Here is a 26,227-nt window from a genome sequence, read left to right as displayed (position 1 = left end):
GATTAGCCATGATAAACAAATCTAAGTAAGAAATAGGTGGTATAAACATAGCTTATTAATAAATTCAATAATCTTAAATACTGTAATTGCTTTATTCTGGTTAGTGTAGTTACAGTTGATTCCGGGCTCTTTTTCCCTAGGAACACTAAACATGAGGCAGGAATACACCCTGGACAGGACACAGTGTACCACGCACAAACACCCATGATATATAGTAATGAATAAATGCTTATAGGAATTCTTGTATAGAATATATGTGGTATGAAACTACACCACTGCAGTGTGTGTGTTGGGTGGAGTAGGGCAGGGTGGACAGGACTCCCTTGCACTCTGCGTGAACACTAGCTGCTATGCACTGCAGAGTCTTATTGAATTACACGTGCTTGGAGTGAAAAAGCGACGCACCGTATCAGGTTCCAGGGCGAAGGACTCGGCTCCAACAGTACAGAACTCAAAACATTTATTCAGAATTGGGATGGGTGATGGTTTTTAACATGGTATGGTACAAAATGTTATTAAACCAGAATCAAACTATTTGAAATCCTAGATCGAAACGGAGTCAATCAAAACACAATACAGAGGGAACAACAACGTAAATACATGATTCCTCCAGCTTTTTAAAATAAATTAGTCTCTTTAGCACCTTATGAATTTAAATGTTATTGCTTAAACCAACTCACCACTGATAAAATTAGATTAGATTATATAACAATATAACTACAGTAGATTTATTGGCTAAACCCTGTAACTTTTTTTTTTTTAAATAAAAGACCAGCACAGGGAAGAACTTGAGGTGTAGTGAAACAAAATGCTGCATTTAATGATCACAATAATAATTAAAAAAAAGGTTAAACATCATTCATTACAGAGGAGAACGAATGCTGGAAACTTTATTGGCCATTATTACTGTTTAAGAAATACAATATACAAATTGATATTGGTTTGGGAGGAAAGAGGGAGGTAGAAAAGAGATGAGGGGAGATGAGAGATGAGAAAGTAAGGCTCAGTATCTCATAAGGGTTTGCTTGTAGTGGAAAAGAAGGGATGGCTGGAGGGAGAGAGAGAAACGATAAACAGAGAGAGGGATAAAGAGAGCAGTGCAGCTGAGGAGGAGTCAGTGTATCTTTCAAAGGAATTATTTTTTTTAAATACACAACAAAAATTAAAATGAAATGAAGTATAAAAAAAGGAAGTTAAAAAGAAAAGTCAACATTTCTATAGAGGAAAACAGGCAGTTAGCCACTTCAAGTAGAGGGATTTCCCAGTGTCCAGTGTTGTGGTAAGGAGGCGGGGGGGGGGGGGGGGGGTTGTGTGTGGGGGGGAGGGGGGGTGGGGGGGTGGTAGTGGACTACAAACAGACTTTTCTGGTGAACAATTTATCGCAAGATGTGCTTAACTCTATCTGTTAAACCGAATCCAAACCCTTATTCTCGAACCCCTGACCTCGTCCTGATCTAAGCCAAAAATTCCCATGTTCCCGTAACTAACTGAAGGACTGATTGAAAAAGCATTCTCCAGAAAGGTCTATGTGTGTCCTCCAGTGGTCAGGACAGGCAGGGAGTGCGAATCTACATCAGCGAGCAGGTTGTCCGGCCTGGTGGGGCTCCGCCGTCCATCTTCTCCGCCTCCAGGATTATACTCCTGAACACCTCGACTGCAGTCTGATGAGAGAGACGCAGAGAGAAGCACTTAGTCATGTCTTTACATAACCAAAACAAAAATAAGATTCGGCTTATAAAAATGAATGAATGACTTTATACTAACTCATTAGACATTTTTAAATGGACATAAAATGTGATTGGAAAGCTTTACTCCAGCCGGGTTAGCAGCAATAAAAGGCTGAGAGTTCATTAAAAAAAGCCCAGAAAACTTCATCAAATCTCTTCAAGGAAAATTTTACAAAATCCTTTATGATGCCAATTTCATTTTAAATATAAACTAATCATCCCTGTTAAAAAATGCATTCATGTGTCTGCAATTTATCTCAAAAGGGAACCAATGGAAAACATGAACTGTAGTGTGATTATGGTCTGACTCATCGACAGCCAGCGCGGAGACAAAGCCGCCGTGACCCTCTTCTTGCCGTTGGATGGAAACTGGGGCTCTGATATTCAATTAGGAACCTCTGCACTGTCTCCCTCTGTGGAGTTACTAGCTCTCCAGGGAGATTCTGGTCCTCAGAAGGAGGAGAACACTACAGATGATCTCTCAGAGATCTGAAACTCTGCTGATGTTTAAGTTTTCGTAATGCCACAGTCCCAAAGAGCAAACTGAGATTAAGACACCGTCACTCTTATGCAGCAACTAAAAGGATGTCAGGGGAACAGTGGCAATGAAAACATTTTTTTTAATGGCCTTATTTAACAATGTAAAAAAGTACAGGATATTATCAGTACAGAATCTAAACTGCAGGGCTGGCAATTTTTTTTTAAGTGCAAACAGTAATTACATATTAAAGTGCATAAAGTTACTAATACTGCCACACACAGAAAAGCAGATACAGTGGAACCTTGGATTGTAAGTAGCTTGGTCTGCAAGACAAGACATTTTTTTACAAGATCTTGATATACACGAGTACTGTAGTACATATGCGCTTTGTCACGTGATCACAACAAAGCAAATGCTGTGAGATTGTGGATAATCATCTCCAATGCTCTCTCAGCGAGCGTACGTCACTCGTATAGTCATTATCCGTGCATGCATGTACTGTTTACTATAACAGTGTGACTACGTGTGTGTACACGCGTAAAGCATTTTTTTTTTTCCATTTTATGTCCAAGTGTAGTTAATTCGCTTTGATATACGTAAAAGTAATTATTTTGGCAAGTCATGTAGTGTAATTCTTAATACATGACTATAATTCACTAAAAAGAATGAAATATGTTTTGCCTTGACGCGTTCAATATCCCTACAGATTTAGGATGCAAGCTAATATAAGTATCCTAAGCACTAATAGCCATTTCATGGGTGATGTACAGCCAGACGCACTCTCCCCCGAGGTACTCTCTCTGCTTCTGCCTCTGCAGTGCATCTCATTATGCCACCACATGACCTCACTGCCATAGCAACGGTATAGCAACCAGTCATTTCTGTAAAAAAATGAACCCCATACGACAGGAAGGGCCCTTAGCTTTGACTGATGTGCCACTAAGCGTTCATTAAACACAGAGAACTGAACTCACGCTGGTTCAGAATCAGAAAAATCAGTAGTTCCTGCCACTTCTTGCTGAGCTCAATCCACCAGTGCTCTCTGCTCAATCTGTGTGTGTGTGTGTGTGTGTGTGTGTGTGTGTGTGTGTGTCTTTTGGGACCACAGCGAAAGATCAGACCTGAAAGTCAAATGAACTTTTAACAGAACAGCAAAGGAGGGAATACTTTCAGAAACTTTGAAACTGGGTTAAATTTTAAACCTTTAAAAGAACCCGATTTCTGCCAGCGAACGGTATCTGAGAAATGAAAGGAAAATATGGCAGTGTGTGTGTGTGTGTGTGTGTGCTGAAGATGGCTTATTACCTGGTTCTCTTTTGCAGAGGACTCCATGAATGCTGCGTTCCATGATTCTGCCAACGCTTTTCCTTCTTCGCAGCTGATAACACTAAGGGAGGAGAGGTTATTGAAGGTTAAAAGTCTGATACTTATTGAACACTTTCCTGGACACAATGATTCAGAATCTTGAAGGCTGAAATCAGGCTATTCATATTTCTATGAATTTGCACTTAGCTGCCCCAGTTTCTGAATGAAAATGCTGTGAGATTCTGTGAGCTTTTTGGGGAGGGATTGGAAACTAATACATATTATCAAGTTTTTTAATAGATTAATAAATGTCTTCTATGTATAAAGCAACAACGCATATGAGCAAACACGATGCAAGCATTAGTTGTAACGTCAGTCAGATGGCTTCTTTATGTTCAAGTATCTGATTGTTGGCTGCATTTAGTAGGAATGGTTGCAAACTTGTGATATTAGGGATTGTAGAGCAAATGCTACTTTCTTTTGTGCTTTACTTATATACTTATACACTGTATAGTGATGGCCAAAAGTATTAAGAAAGTATATGCTATGTATTACTGTATAGCTCTCCCTGCATCACCATTATTCAGCTTCTGGAGCCATGGCCTGGGTCATCTTTATAAGTAAACCCAAAAGAAAGTTGTTGGACAATGGTGAAGAAGGCAGGAATAAAACCATGCACACGATCTCCAGGAAGCAATTACGCAGACATGGACTGAATTAGTGACACCAGAGTACTGAAGACGTGTTTAGTACTCTGGGACTCCAGCAGGTTTTGAAGAATAAAGAACTTCATACTAAATACTGATTTTTGTATCGCAATTTTAATTGCATAAAATATTAATTATTCTTATTATATTGATTGTCATTATTTTAAAAAAAAGATCACAAAGTCACTAACACTGAATTTCCCTTTTTTTGTCCACCACTATATAACTGGAATTAACAATGAAGCTCTCTATTTTCCAAAGTTCAGTGCAGTTCCTCTAATGTCATATGAATTGATGAAGCCAGTCACATACGTTTTACTTGCTTCATGTGAAAAAACTGAAGAATAAACATTTTTATTCTAACCTACACATTTCCTTAGTAAGAGGAATGCATTCTTCCCGGTTCAACAAGCTTTAAACCAACTGGGAATCTAAACTGTACATTCCTACTTCCTACTAATTAGATCCTGTAAAGGATGTTAAATCAAGCATGCTCATCAGAATACTAAGAATGGTCAGATTGTTCTGAGCACAGTTAAATGAGTGTAAGCATCTTCGTCTTTTCTTATTCATTATTTTAAGAAATAAATACACAGTCCAGTAGTTTAGCTTGTTTTTGTGTGTGAAGTGGTTGTGAATTGCAGATGTACGTATTGAATTGTAACATATTAATAAAGAAATAGGAAGTAGTGTTCTGTAACATCTCTGTGAGTGTAGAAGCGGGTGTGGATGCTCAGCTGGAAGTTGGATTGAAGATTGGAGACCAGATAAAGCTGAGTGTATCAGTGTGTGTGGGGGAGACTGCCTATGCCTATTGACAGACCACTAATGGCACTATTGATCTTATATGGCTTATAGATAACGCATACACACACTTCCTTTACGGTTTAACTGCAGATTGAGCAACTTCACTAGTCAGCAGCCTTTTACCCTTACCTTAAACTATGATCTCAGATCATAAACATTTTTCCTAAACGATGGTTAAACACATTAACGAGAAATAATCGATGAAACTTCAACAATTAACACTAACAAGATGCACATTTTTTCCCCCAACAGCTGTATTTCCTAGCAGCACAAATGAAACAGATTATTCATACAAGACAAATTAACAAAGCCCAGATAGGTTAAATAAAAACAAGGCTATTGAAAATACTGGCTGTTTCCCGATCTTCATTTACAAAAAAAAAAAAAAAAAGACACTACAGGTAGTCTCTGACCTACGAACATTACAAGTTATAAATTTCCGCAAATACAAACAAACTTCAAATTTCCTTAGGCGTGATTACAGTTTCTGGCCACATGATGGCAGTGTGGGGAGAAAAGGGACAAATTTAGTCAAGTAAATTGGTATGGTTTACAATGTATAGTGAAACCTCGGATTCGAGTAACACAGTTTGCGAGTGTTCCGCAAGACGAGCAATGATTTTTAATAAATTTTGACTTTAAAAAAACAAGCAAGTCTTGGTTTACGAGTACCTAAGCGTGTGTGTACAGTGCGCGTGTACAACAAGAGAAAGTCCAGTTAGAGAGGTTAAAGATCCATTTTCTCCCTCTCTATTTCAGCCTGTCATGTGTGCGTGCTCATATTTTGATACCGTGCCCTTTCACACACATACACACTCTCGCCTTTACCCCCATCAGTGATGTTCCTAGTTAATTTTTCAGACAAAAAGTCTTTCAATTAATGTGTGTGTGTGAAATTCAAATTAGAGAGAAGAGAAGTTTATTGTAAGATGAGAAGGGGGAGATGGGGAGGGCTGATTCCTTCTGTCCTCTTACTTTAGATTCACACACATACAGCACACACACACACACACTTAAACAGACACAAACAGCGCCTGCGCGCATAAACGGAAACACTCGTCTGTCTGGATTTTTTTAAAACTTTTTTTTAAAGGTAAAGTGCAGGTTAATTTGTTTGTTTTTTGTGAAACAAATAATTTAAGTTTTTACTATTTCTTATGGAAAAATTCACCTTGGTTTATGAGTGTTTTGGAATACAAGCCCACATCTGGAACGAATTATGCAAATTAGGTTCCACTGTATATTCGTATCAAAGATGTACAAGACTTACTCTGTTGGACTTAAGAACAAATTGGACTTGTGAGCGTGCTCTCTGAACAAAACTCGTTCGTAATTTGAGAACTACCTTTACCGCAAATACTGCACATCACCTAAACTGCAAGTCTGCCCTCTTGTGGTGTACAAGTTAATAGATGTGAGGTAAATATGAAAAAAAATGCAATACAAACCCTATGGGTATTTTTTTTACTTATTAATTGATTGGTTGTTAATCAATAACATCCCTATCTTCAACCATTCTGCTGTACAATATTTCTAACACTTTTAAGAAATAATTACCTCAAGCCTGAAGTTTTCAATAAAAATAAATGATTTTCCATTACAATATCAGAGTTTAGTCTCATTGGTGTTCACCTCTTGGAGTTTTCTAGCTAGGCCTGTAAAATAAAAAAATAAAAAACACCATTTTTTTTTTTACAAATACAAACGTTGGCCAGTTTTGCTCCAAGCCAGTCTCACACTGCAACTTGGTTTCTCAGTCCATCATTTACAGGATCCTGAGGGACACATTTACCCAGTTAAACTACCTTGTCCTTTTCACTCGCACTGATCTGTATCCATGTCCACAAAGGAAGCAAAGCAGAGGAGCAGCTGTCAGCTCTTTAATCTCTCACTCTCCTCCAAGAATGTCACATTACATAACATTACTCATTCAAATCATTTCAATTTTTAAACAACTATAGCGTTCATATTTCTCTGAATGTGTGGTAAGTGGACATCTTCAAATCTTATGCGCGGGCGTAAAGTGCCTTTCACAGCATGCTGCCTTGAACTGCAGTAAGAATCCCCAGGCATTATGCAAAACGATCTAAACAGACCTTTATCTATATAAGTGCCTTTTACAGCACTCTGAGCTCTAGACCAAAAATAACTTGAAATCCATTTTAAGCCTGTTTCACCAAACAAACCCTTTGGTGCATCACATTTTTCAAAAGTAGCTGCAAATGACTGAACACTGACCTCTGCACTGATATTACTGTAGGTTGAATTACGGATGTAAATCCTGACAGTCAGGCTTTTGAGTGTCTGGGGTGTAGGTGCTGACTACACAACTGCAGCACTACCTTCCCTTAAATACACCATCATTAGAGATCTGTGTTACAGCAAAAGCTTGACCCTTATTTATCATACTAAGCGCTACACGTACTGTGTGTGAAATAAAGGAAAGGGGGAAAAAATGAATGCAGTGGAATGTAAACAGTATCTAAAAAAGAAATCACAGGCAGATATGCTGAGAAGTGTTTGAGTTTGTGTGGAACATGGTGTAAGGTTTTCACCACTGTCTAAACCCTGGATGACTCAAACCTGGCCTGAAACGGTCTGCTTAAATGAGGGGAAATTTTTTTACCCATGATTTCATAGCCTTTCGAACGGCATGCATGGCCAAAGCAACATCAAATTTAATTCCTGTTTGTGCCCATGTTGTAGTTCAGCTTTATGGAATGTTCAATAGACAATCGTTTAACTCTTTCCTTAGTAAGGTCATGATCTACACAAAGCTTTACAAAGCCCTCTAATATACGGAATATCATGCAGCAATGCAGCAATATCATGCGGCAAATCTTTCCTTGGCTGATTGCGCACCATCACAGCGTGTTTCTCTGTGTGCTCCGAGCGCTGAAGCCATGACTCAGATTGACCTATTTATTCCTTTTACCCATATTATATGTAACTGTATGCTGATGAGAAACCGAACAGTTATGGTGGAAGACGGGAGGACACAAGTGAAGAAAAAGTGCATGACTTCTTCTCATGGGGTTGATAGCATGAATGACGTGGCTGTTTTTCAGAAACTGGTGGCTTTTAGTTTAGATCTTTTAATGCAGCTATGCATTTGTGTATAATATATTAAACCTGATGGCAGCTTATTAAGACAGTGGAGAGTTTTCACACATTTTCATAGACTTGATTAGTAAATAAAAAAACATAATTTTAAAATGAATGATAAAAATAAATAAATTAAACGACTGGACAAAACGCATACAATTATTTATTGTGATTCAAAACTAATATTTCAAGTATTCAAAACCATGAAGAGCCACCGTGAAACAAAAGCACCAGTAGTTATGCGTTAAAAGGTAATATTTATTACCGTGATTCATTCACAGTAGCTGTTTATCCGCAATTTATAAGCATGAAAGTTTAATTAGCAGAACCTTGACAAATTTAAACTGAATTCATTTAAATACTGCACATTAATACACACACATTGCTAGATTGAGATTCAAGGTAAAAAAGTACACTTAATAGCTGTATGTTCTATCAGCACGAATGCAACACATTATTTATGAGAGACAAATTAATAAAGCCCAAATAGGGTAAACAAAAAACAAGGCTGTCGAAAATATTGCCCGTTTCCCAATCCTCGTTTACAGATGAAAAAAATTACGCTACAAGTAGTCCCTGACGAACGGACCACGGTTCTACTTCCGGTTCGATTGCAGAAGCAGCTCACGTGCATGGTACAAAAAAACAGACACTTTATCAAGTTCTCATCTCTCATGCACACTAAATTATTGTATCAAATATACCTAAAGCAAATTACCCAAATCAACCCAATGAATACTAATAGCCAACATACAGCAGTTACATTACACATTACGAGATGAGCTTACTGTCTATACATCACACCAGGACATATACTGCCTAGCCAATAAAGTCGCTGTTTGACTTTAATTAAGCAAATATAGTTAAAAGAGCATTTATCTGTATAATTACTGCAGTGGTTAATATGTCTCAGCTGGCATTAACTTTAGCTATTGCATTGCGTAGCTTCTTATTTCTTAAACAACCATGCAGTGCTTCATATACTGCGATCAGTATTGAGGAAATCATATGACTATTTTTTGATGGTGAGCACTAAGAAAAGACAACAACTAAGGTGATTACAGAAATAACTGCAATTAGGTTTAGAACTGTCTAACAGAGCGGTAAAAATCACAGCTATGTTTAATAGTGAAAGTAAAAGCGGTTCTATATGCACACAATGTGATGAGAACTCACAGCACTGGGACTAAACAGCTGTGCGGCCACTTGTTAATTAGACTCATGAGAAAAAGTCTTCAGTTTGCTAGGGAGTGTAAAGATGGGGCTTTGGAGCATCTGAAAAAGGTCATGTGGCTTGATGAGCTCAGAGTGACCCAAACCTGGAGTGATGGGTGCATCAGGGTACGAAGGGAAGCACATGACGTGATGCACCCATCATCAGCATAGTGGCCACTGTAAGAGCCTCTGGAGGCAGTTTTACGATCTTAGTTTGCTTTAGTTGGTCAAGTCTAGGCTCAACAACGTTATAAAATGAAGTCAGCTGATAACCTGATTGTACTGAATGACCAGGGCATCACATCTACGGATGCATGTTTTTGTTTTTTTCCTGATGACACAGACAAATTCCAGGACTCAAATGATAAAAGTGTGTTTCACACATGAACCGGTAACCACAAAGTCCTGACCTTAACCTCACCCAAAGACTATGAGATGAGACTATGCTGGAGAAGACGTATTGTAGTGGTCCAACTCTCCTGTCATTAACACAAGATCCCAGTCAAGCATCAATGAACAGAAATAAATGTTGTGATCTTGCATAATGTAATCAAAACAATGCCACTGTGCTGTAAATGTGTCTTAGTAAAAGTTAAAGGTGGTCTAACAAAGGATCGGTGGGTGTGACTTGTATTTTCATTGGGCCAGTCACTATATTACAGGTTTTTAGGTTAGGCCATTCGAGCTGGCAGTGAATAGAGTATCATATCAGGATAACTGTGCACTCCCTGTAATACAACACATGCACTACTTACCGCTCCATATGGAGATCTTTTTTATTTCCCACCAGCATAATTGGTACTCTGTGTGAAAGATAGTAGGAGCATGATATTAGTATTCATCAGTCTTCATGATGTCAAAACCTTAAAAAGAAACTAGGACAATTGTCTTTATTACGCCGATGCAGGTCACATGACTACTAGGAAAAATAATATATACTTACTGCACTTTTCCCACCATATCCAGCAATTTTTCATGAATAACTTTTACTACTTCAAAACTGCAAGAGAAAGAAAAAATGACTTGTATAATAATCAGGGGTTCTTCAGAAAACATTCAGAAAGCCATAGATCCCTGTTAGGGAGAGTTCTTCCAAAATGATCCAACGGTCCTGAATAATCCCTTGTGTGTTTAATTCCACAATGAGAACAATCGTGCTTATTGCTTAATGCATGGCTTTATGCTGCTCTGCACTAATATGGATGAAATTGGCCTCATTGTTAATGTCTAACTGATCTCAATAAAATCAGGAATATCTGGAAGTAAAAAAAGTATTAGCGTTAGCCTGTTTACATAAGCATCGAATCATAAATCCAACAATAACATCCTGCAGAAGGAAGTAAACCTTTATGATTTAATACCGTTTAACGTTTCTGCAGTTCTCATATTCATGCAACAGGGTTCTGTCATTTTTTCATTCCTCTACGAAAAACTTTGACTTCATTACACAAGCCCAGGGGAGACAAAGCGACTGGGTTATGTGACAGTTTTATGTCAAAAGCAGTCGTTCCAGAGACTAGGGGTCTTCCAAATACTTCAGGGGAAAAAGAGCTTTTTAGCAATAAAGAATTGCTAAAAGAAGCTTAAAGAAGCTTCCTATTGCCTTCCTTTTTAAAAGGTATTCATGAAACTTTAGCTAACTGTCTGTCCTTTGGTATACCTGGATTTATTGAGTAATAAATCCAACATTTATAATCCCATCCAGAAACCTAATCATTTAGATTGAACCTTTAAAATGATAAAAATATAGTCCTAACTGAAAGATTGACCATTTGAGCATTTTGGTTCTGTGGGATGTCTGATGATGCTTAAGCACCTCTGATATCTACTGCACAAGAAGCATGGCACTAAGTGGCTAAACGATTAACTTCATCTACTGATGACTGAAAGCAGTGTCGGAGTTACCAGCTCTGAGCTCATTTTCGAACTTTTTGTTCTGATTGAGTTTTGGAGCTGGAGTTGAGGAAGTCAGTGCATTGAGCCTGAAAGGGTCTGACTCTAAAGGCTATTCATGTTGCCACTAGGGCTTCACTCTAAGTGCTGTGATTAAATCAGTATCTTGACAAAGTTTGATTCTCGATTAGTGCTCATGATGAAGTAAAAATTTCAGGAGAAGAGGATAACACCTGTGAAGCATAACATTTCAATCCTCCTACTAAATCTTCAAAAATATCCATGCATCTCCTCCCACAGCATAGGTTTTTGAACAGCCCAGGGATGGACGAATCAAACCTCTAAAGTATGTGACACCATGTTATAAATACCGGCAAGACTAAATAACTGTGTAAAAAAGCAGTGTGTGTTATGCCAGCATTAGAGTCTTATAACAGTTTTTGCATTGCACTCTTTAGTATTCTACTTGACTTGTCAGTTCTCGTATCCTTGCATGGTGATTGTATAAGGATTCTCTCAGATCCATGCAATATTTTACAAATCACAATTACTAGTATAAGTATTTCTACAGCTATGTGAGTCACAATTAAAACATCCGCCATTTTCTCAGGCAATCATGCCAGCCATAGACGAAACCGGCAAGCCAAGCAATGATGAATCACTCTCTAAATTTACCCTCACAGATTTTACTAAAGGCATGACGAGAGACCAGATAACAGAAATAATGTTTAAGCAGATCAGCACAATTCACGTTCCGCTTTTAAACATGTCAGTTTCTGGTCCATTTCTCTCCCTAGCTTGCCATCCAATTGTTACTTTGGTATCTGTGCTGTTTCACAAGTAACAGGCCATAGGCTGTATTAAAAGAACAGGACAAACCCTTACCCATAGGTTTTCTAAATGGTGGTTATAAGGCGAAATTGTGGGAGCCTTGGTTGTCGCCATCTTGTCTGGAGCTGACACCCCGGGGTTGATCTTTACATGGGCAAATGGCCAGCCTGGCTGTTGGTTTAAACACTCCTACTTAACTCAGTTACCACAGGTTAGCTAGCATAACTACAATGCGGTTAAATGGTGGCTATTGTTAATTCACAGTATATGCTAATATTTGCATTTGACTGAACTCCATCTTTACCCTACACTTCGTCCTGCGCCGACTTCTACAGTTCTTGCATTAGGTTAAATGAAAACAATTCCAGTAAGATGTTTAGCTAAAGTGATGCAATGCAGCTGTCACTTAAATTGGTCACACTCCTAATTATGCATAATTTTATGACTTAATATAATTAAGCGTACATTAAAATGTAACCCTGTGCAGTTGTTGAATAGAAAATCTAAAACAATTTATTGTGCAAGACTGTAAATGTTTATTTCCCTTGTAAAGATGGACATTTTAACATGAGGATCTATGTGGATTGTCTCACTTTGGTAGCTAGCCCCCAGTGGAGATTTAAGGAACTGTAAGTTTTGGCACTTCCGTTGGGCGGAAGTTTTGAAACTAGGAAAAAAATTTGGTTCGAGGAAACACCTAATTAAAATAATAGGAAATGCGAACTAAATGTTTTAAGAAGTTTAATAACGCTAATGAAAACAGATAGCCTAGCCCAATTTACCCCATGAATTTAGCGCCATCTTTGACCAGGATTAACCTTGTCTTTTCACAGGATGGGTGATGATCACAAATCTCTTTTCTTGTTGTTATTGGGAAGATCTTAAAGCCTGTTAGTTTGTTGCATCCCCGTGCAAACCAACTGTTCAGCAATGAGCATTTTTATAACCGGATTTCATGTCGTTCATAAAACTGCACATTTAAATGGCAGCTGGTTTGGATCTGGATCAGATGTGACGTCATGCGCAAGAGCTCTTTATGTAGAGAAAATTATATTAATAGAAATGTATGGAGCAATTGCAGTAAGTTATGCTTAAAAAAAGAGCAAATGAAAAAAAATAAACCCAGACACAGAGTCTGACTATCCCAGGCATCACTGATTTGGCTATTGATTTGTCTACCCATGTAAACAAGAGGGGAAAAAACCTCCAAGTATAAGGCCATGATTTTCACATCTACGATTTCACCGATGTGTACACCTTAATTTCATACAGCTGTTAAAATACATAAGAAATAGTATTTCGACCTACCTTTTATTTGACGTAACAGAATACACCAAGATGTAACCATTGATGTCTATGGAATAAGTCTGAGGGAAAATAGAGTACTCATCCTGTGGTGAGAAAAATAAAATAAAATCTGTAAATCATAACATCACAGGAACAGCAATCATAATAAAAATCTGTGCTTTCTGCAGGATATATACAATTCCAACACTAGGATGTTATCACTTTATAGCCTTATAGCTGTTCTTATACTGTGTTGTGAATAAAAGGCCTGGATGAAGATGCGGTTGGGAAATCACCGACATCATTGTACAAGATGGAGCTCATCCTCCCTCACTGCAGCGCAGTGCATATGCACAGAGCTTGTACACATCCAGACATTTTCTTCCCAACTATGTCACTGGCTCCTGCCTGCATCATTGACCTACTCACACTGGAAAATGTGTGTTTTTAGTAAGAAAATATATAATAAATAATTCTCCTAATCATCCTGCATTCAGTACCTTAAAAATGGGCAATTCAGTATCATCGTCTCATCACCTGACCTTCTGACTTTGAGAAGGTGTCAGAAAAGCAAAAAAAAAAAAGAAAAAAAGAACAAAACCATAAAATCCTGCTTTTAATGTAAGCTATGAATGTAAGGGTCACAGCGTGCACTTGCTATGAATAACAGACTGTGGAGTGACCAGGTGCGCCCTCGCTCACTTGTGCTACTTCTATTGCAGCGCAACCGCGCCTAATTGTGTGTTTGAGTGAGTGTATATATATATATACACACGTGTGTGTGCTTGTGTTCTACCTGCCCTGCTGTGTCGACCAGCTGCAGATGGTACTCTTGGCCATTGACTGTAATCATCTTAGTAAATGCTGCAGAGAAAAGAAAAAAACAAAAAGTGTCAGTGGGTGCAGAAAAATAGAAATGTGTGCGTGAGTGAATGAGAGGATTGAACACGCTGCAGGCCTCAGCTTCTACTCCAGGGAGAATCAATACAAGGACAAATGGGAAGGGGGGTGTGTGTGTGGTTGGGCGTCGAGGAGAGCAGAGAACAGTATCAGACCAGCAGCGTTTCAAAACATTCACTTCCTCTATGGGCTCTCTGTAACTGACGCCCAAACTCACAACACAGTCACGATTTATGACTGCAGCTGTCACAGAGGCTGAGGACCCGAGGCAGAGAAGCTGATTTGTCAAGACATCAGACTTAAAATGGAAATGAGGATGTATTACAAAAAAAAAAATATATCTAGATTTTACAGAACGGGTGTACGAGCGAGGTAAATGCAAGTTTGGCACTGATACACGCTGACACCGAGATGATAATCCCTCGGCAAGAGTGCAGCACCTCACTGCAGCCTGACTCTCACGGGGCTTAAAATCTAAGACACAGTTACACACAGCAATTTGAGGACACGGGCGATCCCCGAGGACAGCGGAGCCGCTGAGTCGAGAAAGAAAATAGCTCAGCACGGAGCCGGCACGCCTAGAACTATTACTCAAGCATCCAGACGCATTGAGAGCAAAGCACCTTTTCTACCACCCTCTTTCTTCTTCTATTCCTCCTCCTCCTCCTCCTCCTCTCGCAAAGTCAAACAAGCAAATAAAATCACCAAGGAAGGAGAGGAGGAGGTCATTCCTCAACAGTAATAAAGTTACTCCACCTTCCAAACGAGCGTGGAATGAACAGGGAGAGTGTGTCAAGGCTTGGAGGCATGGAACAGATAAAGGACAATTAACTGCTCTATCCGAAGAGCATCAGTAAAACATTAGGGCTAAAGCTCACAACAAGCAGCCAAGGGCTCTAAAAATTTCAAATGGCTCTTTTAGCACAACTGTAAATTCTCTTTTTCTGTCCTCTACACTACCGCCACCACACACGAACGAAAGAATCTGACATTGAGACTTCGAGGAGAAAAACCCAGGTTTTATTAAGCTATTCATGCACACATACATCTAAAATCCCAGCAACACACCCTGCAAAAAAATAACTCTAATACGCAAGATTTATTATTCAGTCAGTTATTGATGGATTGTCTGCATGCTTCTACTTTCCCTGTAACCTGACTGAACCTGACTGAACACCCAAAGGACATCTAGAACAGCTAGCTAAATTCTGACACCCGGCTACTTTGTTATTTTGGTGTGCAGCGTCCTACACAGGCTAATCTGCCCTCTTCCACATATGTGAGCTCACAATTAACTAGCGCTACTGCTATTCTCAGGGGGTAATTCAGTGTTCCTGCGATTTAGTTTTGCACATAGAACAACTGTAACAGAGCAAACAGAGAAACCGAGAGCCTACAGCGTGTTGTCTCTTTTGTTTTATTTTAGCTGATTTGATTCGTGTCCAGTATAAGACAGCGCTCTCAACTGCCACCAGCACCAAAGGGACTGTCTTTTAGAAGAATGGGGTTCACGCCTCCGATACACTCCTGCAGAATCTGTTGGACTCGTTTTCATTTGGATTTAATTGGGAGTTTTTCTTTAGATCGCCCTTGTTATTGCAGTTTTGGAGAATCGAGGTTTTATTATGAAGAGAAGTAATGTTTGCAAAGAGCCCAAAGTTGGTGACCAGCCCTCCAAACTTCCCATATCCCAATCCATTAGAGCACCCATGGGAAAACCCTGTAACCATGCCCTGAGGGGCAAGAGCCGCCCTGGTGCCACAAAGATGTCAGTTTGACTTATATGTGTTCACTGGCATTCAAATCAAACCGGAACCAAGTTTATTTTTTAAGGCTTTTTCACAGATCTATACGGAATACATTGTCTCTGAGCCCAAAGAGGTTTTTTTTTCCCTCTTTCATTTTTTTTGTCAAGATACCAAGGCTTTGTTTACTGGCCAGCACCTGACACTGATCCCCTACTGACATCCTCTTAGCAACCGACACCACAGATACTGGCACTGAGCATTAGTTAGAAAACAATTTGTGTCCTGGCTGATGTTAAAGATCCATGATGAGTCAGCCAGCACGACATTAACAGTAAAAATACACAAGTAAAGCTAATAAGAGGGAAATATGCCACCTGATACTAATGCGTCACTCTTGTGAAAAAGTCAAAATGGACAGCCTCTGAAGAAGATTTATAAGATTTACTGCACACTTCAAAAGAACTTTAATAAGCTGTAAAAATATAAGTAAATACAAATAAATCTGATGTTTTTTCCTTTTGGAGGAAACCTACTAAACCGCACTACTCGTATCGAGTAACTCAACACAACACGCTGTAGGCTCTTGGTTTCTCTGTCTGCTCTGTTACAGTTGTTCTACGCTGAATAAAAATGTCAGTGAAAAGACGACGCCTGTGGCGTACGTAGATACGAGACGGCTTTTGAAAGTCGAGGTGTCAGCGATGAGTAGTGCTTTGGCAGGCTCTTGCCGTACCGCCGCTGAACTGCATGCAAATCGCCGGCTGTGTAAGCGTCCTCCCTGCTCACTAATGAGGAGTAGAAGTGCTGATTCTGACAGAGCCGAGTGTCACACTGCCGTCGTCTTCACACTGCAGCAACGGAGAACAGAAATCTACCTGCTGCCTCTCCAAAGCCTCTGTACAGGCTCGCACACAAATCAAACCAGACAGCTGAAGGAGAGAAATGAGGTCTAATTATCTTATTCTACTAATAGGACACACACACACACACACACACACACACAATGAAGCAGGGAGCAATCGCTCGACAGGGCCGCTCTCTGTCCTCTGACTCCATCTCAGTCTGCTGGATTGATCTGAAATGCACTTACTGTTTTCTATAGTCGGGTCGTACGAGTCCACGAACTGGCCTTCCACAAACTGTATTGTCAAAGAGGACTTCCCTGCAAAAAGAAGAAAAAAAAAAATGTGAAAATGATAGACAGCATTATATTAACTGCATGCATCCATTACAGTACTCATGGCATAAAGAGGAAGTATTTACAGCTCATGTACGCCCACAAAAATGTCAAGCGCTGCTCATACTATATCAGTATATTACTGACCCACTTCTTACTGCACCCCAGCCATGTTCCCATACAAACTCAGCGAGATGTTAACAGGACATTACAAAATTGGTACAGCATATGTATATGAACATTATATAATCAGAATCAGACAACTGTTTAAAATAATATATTCTGGACAGAAAGGTTAACGATTAAACTGTTGATCAATTAATTGCAGACAAAAATGTAACTGAATAAAATTGTATAAACCGATAATGTATTTAGAATAATAATATTGCTCAATAGCACACATATCCATTAACATGTACTCTACAAGAGGTTACATTTGCATTTCAGGCGATGTTCAGTATCAGCAGTCTCAATTTTGAAAGACAACAAAGAGGCAAGAGTATTTTAAGTATTTTTTTAAACAATTTAGCAGTGTAACGCATCACAAATCTCCCAAGTCAGTTTCTCATTTATTACTGTTAAAAGGACGTTGGTTTTGGTAGTTTAGTCAGGATGTGAAAAGTTAAGCGAGCAGTGTTGCCAGATTGAGTGTTTTCCAGTAATGTTGATTACCTTTGGCTCAAAATCCGATCCGATGTCCGATCAAAATAGAGCTAATTTTAGTGAAAGGAAAATTAGCGAAAGAATGCAGAAATTGTTGAGTCACAGAATGAGCTCTGGAATTGATTATATTTGAGCAGATAATTAGCATTAGCTATTTAGCATAGAGTATAGAGCATGTGAGCATGCATGAATGAGTGTCTGAGCGGGCGGAAAAATAATTTGCAAAGAAATAAGCTTTTCGTTCAGTGATAAAGGCTAAATATAAGCGCGCACAGGGACAGTAAAACTCTTTCACATCACCATGATTAAACTTTGCAATATAATCCGTGATTCATGTGCGTGCCAAACTATGGGAAGAGATCTGATGGATCACAGATGAACGATGATCCCACAGCATTATTAATATTATTGTGTGTGTGTGTGCGTGTGTTTTACTTATTTATTTAATATTCTGTTCGCTATTGGGGTTTAAGTCATTTATCTCTAGGTGGCTTGGTGTCATAGCTTATCCTGTCCATGGTCTCAGTAAGCCTGGAGTTCATTCTAGGGTCGGGATTTAATTCCCAGCTCAGATCTGTGTGCATGAAGTTTACATGTTCTCTATTTGTTTGGTGCATTTTTATCTGGTTTCCTCCCACAGTCCTAAAACATGCAGGGCAGGCTAAATGGCGTTTCCAAATTTTCCACGGCGAGTGTGTGCTTGTGTTTTCTGCAATGGCTTGGCACCCCGTCCAGGGTGTCCCCTGGTGCCTCGTGTCCAGAGAGTAATACGGGTAACTTTGAGTAATTAGTAATAACTAATTTGTTTGGATTGTGGCTGTAGAAAATGTTAATTAACAAACCTGTAACAATTGGTTAAGAAAAATGTGTGAAATTTGCATAAATCTAAAATTCTAGTGCCCTGATATTAGCACAACTGATTAATATTATTATTATTTTTGTATGTATGTAGTAAAGATGTGTAAAGCTGGAGTAGCAGCAGCAGCAGCACGAGATGTCCGAGCGTGTGGGCTGACATGTACCGCAGCCTGTTGCTATAACAACCGCTCAATCCCGCCGGCATGTGTAAAATGCGAGCCCTCATTCAGCGGGAAAAGCCCAAAGGACGACGTGACTACTCGCACAGGAACACACTGCTCAGTGAAAGACGACGCTAATTTTCACCCTTCGTCCGAATGGATGCTGCTGGAATCTATTAGCGGGTTATATAACCGCGATCAACCTCCAGATATTTCAGAGCTTAAAAGGCACAATGTGCTATAGGCCTTGAAGAGAATTTAAAACATAATGGAAAACTGGTGTCACAACTTTTATCCAATGTTATCCAAAATAATGTATTTACTGAGAAAGGTAGATCATCAAGTAAAGAATAAATGTGTGCATTTGAAATGATCATCACAAAGCTTTACTTTATATACTGATTTAAAAGAAAATAAAAACGTATAAAGTGTGATTTAAAAGGATGTGATGCTTGGCCTCACCCTTTCCTCACATCCTGTATCATACAAGTATGTTTGACCACAACAAGTAAAACAGGTAAGGTACTGTAAACAAGAGAAATGCAACACGCTCCACAAATGTGCTTTACATGTCGGATAGAGGACGTCTTCAGAAATGCCACACTGCTCCTTTAAAACAAAAGCTTGATTCACATACTACAATTCCTTATGTAACTTCATTGATATAATGCCTCGGCCTTAACGGTTTCACAAGACAGCTTTACACAACATAATCAGAGAAAACAGACACAGGAGCGTTTCTGAACTCTCTCAGGTTTAATGAAGACGCATGGAAATTAATGCGTGGTTCCAGCTATAAATAGGAGCAGGGACAGCGTGGGTAGGGAGGATCACAGAGCTCTCACTGCTCGGTGCAGGAAAAAGAGCAGATGTGGGAGAGAGATTACACAAAAGAACATATAATAAAGCAAACACACATGGAGCTACCGATGTCGAGACCCCTAAAACAACTGCAGCTTGTGGGAATTTCTGGGTGGTGAAGTGACTGGGACTGACCTGAAGTCCTGAAAAGAGATCTGACCGGATATAAGGTTTGCATGCATGTGTGGGTTGTGTCAGGAAGGGCACCCGGTGTAAAAAAAAAAAAAACCTGTGCCAGGTTGTTGTGCGGATCGCTTGGGCTGCTGCGGTGACCCCTTGGCGGGAGCAGCCGAAAGACTACCGACAACATACATATTATATATATATATATATATATATATATATATATATATATATATATTTGTATGAGTGTGTACATACAGTAAGTGGCATGGTGGCTTAGTGGTTAGTAAAATTGCCTATAGTGTGTGAAAGTGTGTGAATGTTGACCAGAGGTCCTACTACGGTCCCACAAAATGAAAACCAATACAATGGTCACCACTGGACTCCACGGTCCCTAGTTGGACTACAGAAGTTCTGGATGTGTGTAATATACAACATACACACACAGTTTCAATGTATTTTAAGAAGTAGTACAGTCCAAGCATTTGATTTGGGGCTTTTTGTTAAACATATTGATCCACTGAGCTCTTAATCCTAACATTTACAAGGGACTTACATCAGAACTCAATATCACTTGTAAAGCTCATGAAGGTGTTTTTTTGTTGTTGTTTTTTTCCGCATAGGTGTTTACATTTCTACATGTGGACTTAGTCCACTTCCATCCATCCATCCATCCATCCATCTAGGAAGTGTTAATGCCAATGATGACCACTGTATTTATTCCCATTTGTACAGCCATGATCAACATTCACACACACACACTACAGGAAATTTGGGAACGCCAATGAGCCTAGTCTGCAGGTATTTAGCCTGTGGGAGGAAACTGTGAACCCTGGGCAAAACCCACCAAGCATGGAGAGAAAATGCAAACTCCATGCACACAGACCTGACTCAAACCCAAGACCTGAAGGTGCAATGCGACCGTGCTGCATATACAGTGCCGATGGAAAGTTACACACACAACATATATTCATGTATATTTTTCCCCTGATCATTCCACAAGCAATACTTCACAATTACAAAGTAAAAACAGGAGTGTGGAGTGTTTTGTTAATTTATTAAAAAAAAATAAAGATTGAAAAATCCCATTTACATAAATATTAAGACCCTTAGTTACGAGACTTGCAATTGAGCTCATCCTACTCCTATAGCGGCCCTTGAGATGCTTTTACAACTTGACTGGAGTCCCCCTGTGCCTTACTGACTTCATTGGACGTAATTAGGAAAGGCATACACCTGTTGATATAAGGTCTGATGGTAGATTGTGTATGTCAGGGTGAAAACAAATCCATGAGGTCGAAATAATTATCTGTAGACTAATAAGACAGAAATGTGTCAAGACACAAATCTTGGGAAGGATACAAGAAACTTTCTGGAGCCTTGAAGGCACCCAGGACCACGACAGCCTCCATCATTCTCAAATGGAAAAGATTTGGAACAACCAACTGACCACCCAAGCTAAGCTGAGTGATCAGGGATGAAGGGCCATAGTCAGAGAGGAAACCAAGAACCTAGGGGTCACTATAAATGAAACCCTGAGTCTCCTTGTGGAGATGGGAGAAACGTGCAGAAGGACACTGCAGCACTTCAACAATCAGGCCTGGCCAGACAGAAACCATTTCTCATTAAAAGGCACATGACAGCTGGCTGAGTGTTTGCCAAAAAGCACCTGAAGGACTCTCCAAGACCACGAGAAACAAAAATCTCTGGCCTGATGACACAACAATTAAACTATTTGGAATCAGGAAACCAGGAACTGCACATCACCCTATTATAACCGTCTGTACAGTCAGACATGGTGGTGGCAGCACCATACTGTGTGGGGTTGTCTCTATATAACTGGGACTGGGACATTAGTCAGTATGGAAGGAAAAATTATACAGATAAAATGAGGTGCTTTGCTATGCTTCACAGGACAACTATAGTTTCTTCTTGCTGAGGAACTCAACAGTGTGCAGGGTTTTCCCTTGACTGCCCCACACATCACAAATCTCCCAGCTCCATTTCCTCCAAATTAATTTTTAGCTCCACTTACGTTGGTATGGAGTTTCAGAGATTTTCTCTGTGGGTTTCGTTCAGGTTCTCCAGTTTCCTCCAACCACCCAAAAATATACTAGCAGCTAGAATCGCTAATCTGCAGGTTTCAGGTGAGTGTGCGAGTGTGTTCGCATTTGGCATCCTATTACAGACCTCACACCTTGTGATACACTGCACCCCAAGCAGGAACAGTGGGTAATGAAGTTAATAAATATATAAATAATCAAACAAATGAATGACAAACAGATGTGTGTCATCCTGTTTATAAGTATGTTGTTGGATGTATATGGATGGAAATGGTCAAAATGTATTTTTCCTATCCAAAATGTATTTGTCCTGTTACAGAACTGATTCTGATGCCAACAACCCACACATCACCCTGCGTGTGACAGATCATATGCCAGAAAATACTCAATGAGCTTCAATGGTGTTGTCGACACAAAACCTTACCAGAAACAGCATGGTGACAAAGCTTCCGACTTTTGAACAGGGTGCATTTCATAGCCCCTAATTTTCCACTACTGATAGAAAAACAGTTCTGTTAAAATAAAAACGCATCATGTGAACACTTCAGTCGGAGCAGTTTGACCTGATCTGACCCAATCTACATGAATTTTAACTGGAAAAAAGGCGTGGTGTAAACCTTTGATAATCAATTCAAAGTCTAAATATTGGGAATTATAATAAATACATATAAAATAAATATGGGAATATAAATCTATTATTGAATTATAAAATAGGTGTGAGCAAAGCAGAGCTTATAGTCAAATTGTGGCATTAACCATTCAGTAATGACAGCCATTTTTATTCACACCCACTTTGGCATGTTCATAAATAATGGAACAAATTAACATAAATATGTGCTTAACTTACATATTGAGTGCTTCATTTCAAATTCAACATGGTAGTGTACAGAAGCCTAATGCCAACTTACCTTTATTGCAAAATGTATAGCCCTGACTGCAGTCATTCCCGATATTTAGCTACTGAATAATATGTGGAGATGGGGTTGAGATCAGGTGACTGAAGTGGCCAGTGAAAAATAACCAAATAATGCCTTTGCCTTGAGAAACTCTTGGGTAGCTTTCGTGGTATGTTTTGAGTCATTATGCATCAGCAAAATGAAGTGGCATCCTATCAACTGTGCAGCATTTGGCTGAATCAGAGCAGAAAGTGTAGCCCTATACACCTCAGAATTCTTTCCACTACCATCATCAGCAGTCTGGCCATCAATAAACACCAGTGACCCGGTTACATTGGCAGCCATGCACATTTTTGTCAGTTGACGTATTATGTTTTTGGTCATGAGCTGTTGCTTTTTATCTCCATTCTCTTCTCTTACCATCATATTTGTACAAGTTGGTTTTAATTTCCTCAGGCCACAGAATCTGGCGAGTTTTCTGGTAAAGTCTAATCTGGCATCCTGTTTTTGAGCATTACTAGTGGTTTGCACCTTCTCGTGAAGCTTGTGTATTTAAGTCATAATGCCGTCTCTTGGCTGTAGACGTCGACAATGACACGCCTACCTCTTCAAAAGTGATGTTGACTGGACTAGATGTTGTGAAAGGGTCCTTCTTTACCATGGACAACATTAAGTAGACATCCACTTTAATCCTCCAGATCTTTCGACTGTTGCTGAGCTTACCAATTAATTAATTTTGGGATTCTTTTCGGCCTAATAATAGCTTCCTTCACTTGCATACACACCTCTTTGGACCCCATGTTAAGAGTTTGAATGAACAGGTACCAAATGCAAATGTAACACTCCAAACCACGACCAGGCCATTTATCTGCTTGATTAGTCGTGGAGTAACAAGAGAACAGGCCACAACTGGCCATGCAATTGCAACAAACATACAAACTAATGTTTGCCCCGTTTGCGTATTAAGTGACCCGTCGAGTTTTTCAGGAAGGGATTTTAGCTTTCGTTAGTGATCTGCAATGTCTGTAAGAACAACTCTCTCCCACCGGTCTTTACTCTTATCCACTTAGTCTATGGCTGGGGAAGAAGCACTGATTGGCTCGCCATTTCATACATCGTGAAGCTTCTAACCAATCATAGATAAGACTGAATTCTTGTAACTAATCATAACACAGATAATAGGATTATCAAAAGATAGGAAGCCTAACTTAAACTCAAATACTTTTTCTCTTTCTTCGGTTATGTTTGCATCAGATTAAACGCTTCACAGCAAGCACGACGACTTTGCACATGTCAGAAAAGTTATGTAAACGCACATATTATCATGTGCTCCGCTGTATACTGGCTGACCCTGTGCTCTGACCCCAGTTTCCCAACCAAGATATGTGAACAAAATAATTTGCTGTAAGATACTTATCTTAATCAAAACCAGTACCCTTGAGCTGTAAGGTGGCTACTGTATGCACCCTAGCACCTACAATCTTTTATATGTCATTTTCTGGATAAACTTATAAAAGCACAATACTCTATTTATAACCATTTAGATCATGGCTATTTCTCAGTTAACTACTATATGCGTATTTTGCTCTTGACAGAAATGTTATTGCTCTATCAATTGGGTGTGTAAATTGCTTTAGAATGTGTGTGCATCTTCTATTCTGATAAAACTCAAAAAATGTTTTAAAAAGGCATATTATCATAATTTTATGAATATGCAAATGATCCATGACATCATCTGGTAACTTTTCATGAGTTTTATACCTAAATAACCCCTGAAGCTAAACAAACCTCGTGCTTGAGTGGAATTAAAGCTAACCTAGTCATGCTATTCAGTTACACTCTGAATTAACTTTATCCCTGAGAGCTGCAACTTTACTTGCAGTGATGCCTTCTGCAGGAATTATTAAAAGTTACATCAGCATTTGTTTACGGCAACTTTTACAGGATTGAGAGTGTATATATTACACATACACACACTATTTAGAGACCTCTGGAGTCCAACTAGTGGAAGCCAATAGTGATTACCGTTGTATTTATTCCCATTTTACAACTGTAGTAGGACCTTCGAGCAACATTCACACGCTAGATACAATTTAGGTGCAACACCAGTTGAACTAATCTGCATGTCTTTGGATTATGGGAGGAAACTCACCAAGCACAGGAAGAATATGCAAACTTCTGACCTGAGGGAGAAATCGAACCCTAGACCCTGAGGTGCAAGGCCACAATACTAACCACTACACCACTGTGCCTATATATAGTACATAAATATGTTTTTAAATCTACAGTATATTGCTTTGTTGAGAATAATATATGTCTGATAGGAGCTACACAGGTGCGTGTTGGCACAAATACACAGGTTTATAGAAAAGAAAAGAAGGAAAGCACAATAACATTTTCATGCAAGGTCACCAACATCATGGCATCCTTGGAAGTTATTTTAGGAATGTACCATTTACACGCTCGCACGAGCGAGCGAGCGCGCGCATACGCATACAACTAACCAAACTGATTAAATGATTGAAATCATTGTATATATGCATTAAAAAGATAAAGTGAATAAATATGGTAAAGATGGCTAGTTCGGTGTGTAAGAGCATGTCACGAGAGCCATACAACTCTTTCACACTGAATCAATGAGGACACACACACACACTTGCGCGCGCTCACACACTGCAGACACGATTAAGCGGTGCGTAAGCCAACGTTAGCAAAACCCAACTGACAATTAGCGACGTTAGCCCTCCAGCTAAGCCCAGGGCAGAGCCGATGCAGGGCGTCGGACACAAGACAGCAGACGCCTTGCTCTCCACTTACCCACGGATCTGTAGCCCAGCACGGCGATTTTTCGAGATTTGGGCTGCGGCATCTTTATTCTCCTAATCAGCGACACCACACCACTATCGACATAAAGAAGCGCTTTCGCCTGACCAGCGCACGCTTTTACATTTACTCAGGCTGACACGTCGATGTCGCCTAACGTTAAAGGGAAAAAAAAAAAACTACAACAACCAGAGCTTCGTCCGAGCGGTGCGGATTTCTAACAGTTTAACGTCAAAAAGTGCCCGAGCATCTGTATCCTTCTCTGCGTCACTGCCCAGAGCAGTCCAGTGTGAATTATTCACGAAAGCCGCTGTCTGATTGGTTGCGTGAACCCTGAGAGGCGGGATTTTCTGCGCTCCTCGCGCCACGATTGGACCAGGCCCTCTCCTCGGTTCCATTAGCGACAACCTCATTGGCCGCTCGGAGTTGTCATTGATACACTACAGTAGCCTGTACATCAATAAACGTACACCTCATTTTTAGTATTCTTTTTATTATCATTGTTGTTGATATGGATAGAAAATGTACTTATGTTGTAAACAAAGCATTTGATTCTGCAGTAAATATTAAAATATTTACCTTGTGACATAGTCCAA

The 26,227-nt window shown here is 39.5% G+C and overlaps 1 protein-coding gene across 1 annotated transcript; it reads right to left on the bottom strand.

Annotated features, from left to right (window-relative positions):
* Positions 1–1,323: 1,323 nt before the first annotated feature.
* Positions 1,324–25,922, bottom strand: rheb (Ras homolog, mTORC1 binding). The gene is made up of 8 exons (XM_053493656.1): positions 25,626–25,922; positions 17,097–17,168; positions 14,155–14,222; positions 13,380–13,462; positions 10,291–10,347; positions 10,103–10,150; positions 3,514–3,595; positions 1,324–1,661 (listed from the first exon to the last, which is right to left on the bottom strand). Exons 1-8 carry the CDS (start codon positions 25,675–25,677, stop codon positions 1,569–1,571), a joined length of 555 nt encoding a protein of 184 aa, XP_053349631.1. The 5' UTR covers positions 25,678–25,922; the 3' UTR covers positions 1,324–1,568.
* Positions 25,923–26,227: the final 305 nt, after the last annotated feature.

The sequence above is a fragment of the Clarias gariepinus genome, chromosome 4 (assembly GCF_024256425.1).
Source record: "Clarias gariepinus isolate MV-2021 ecotype Netherlands chromosome 4, CGAR_prim_01v2, whole genome shotgun sequence".
Classification (NCBI taxonomy): Eukaryota; Metazoa; Chordata; class Actinopteri; order Siluriformes; family Clariidae; genus Clarias; species Clarias gariepinus.
Note: the sequence above shows the minus strand (reverse complement) of the source record. Positions and strands in the feature narration are given on the sequence as shown.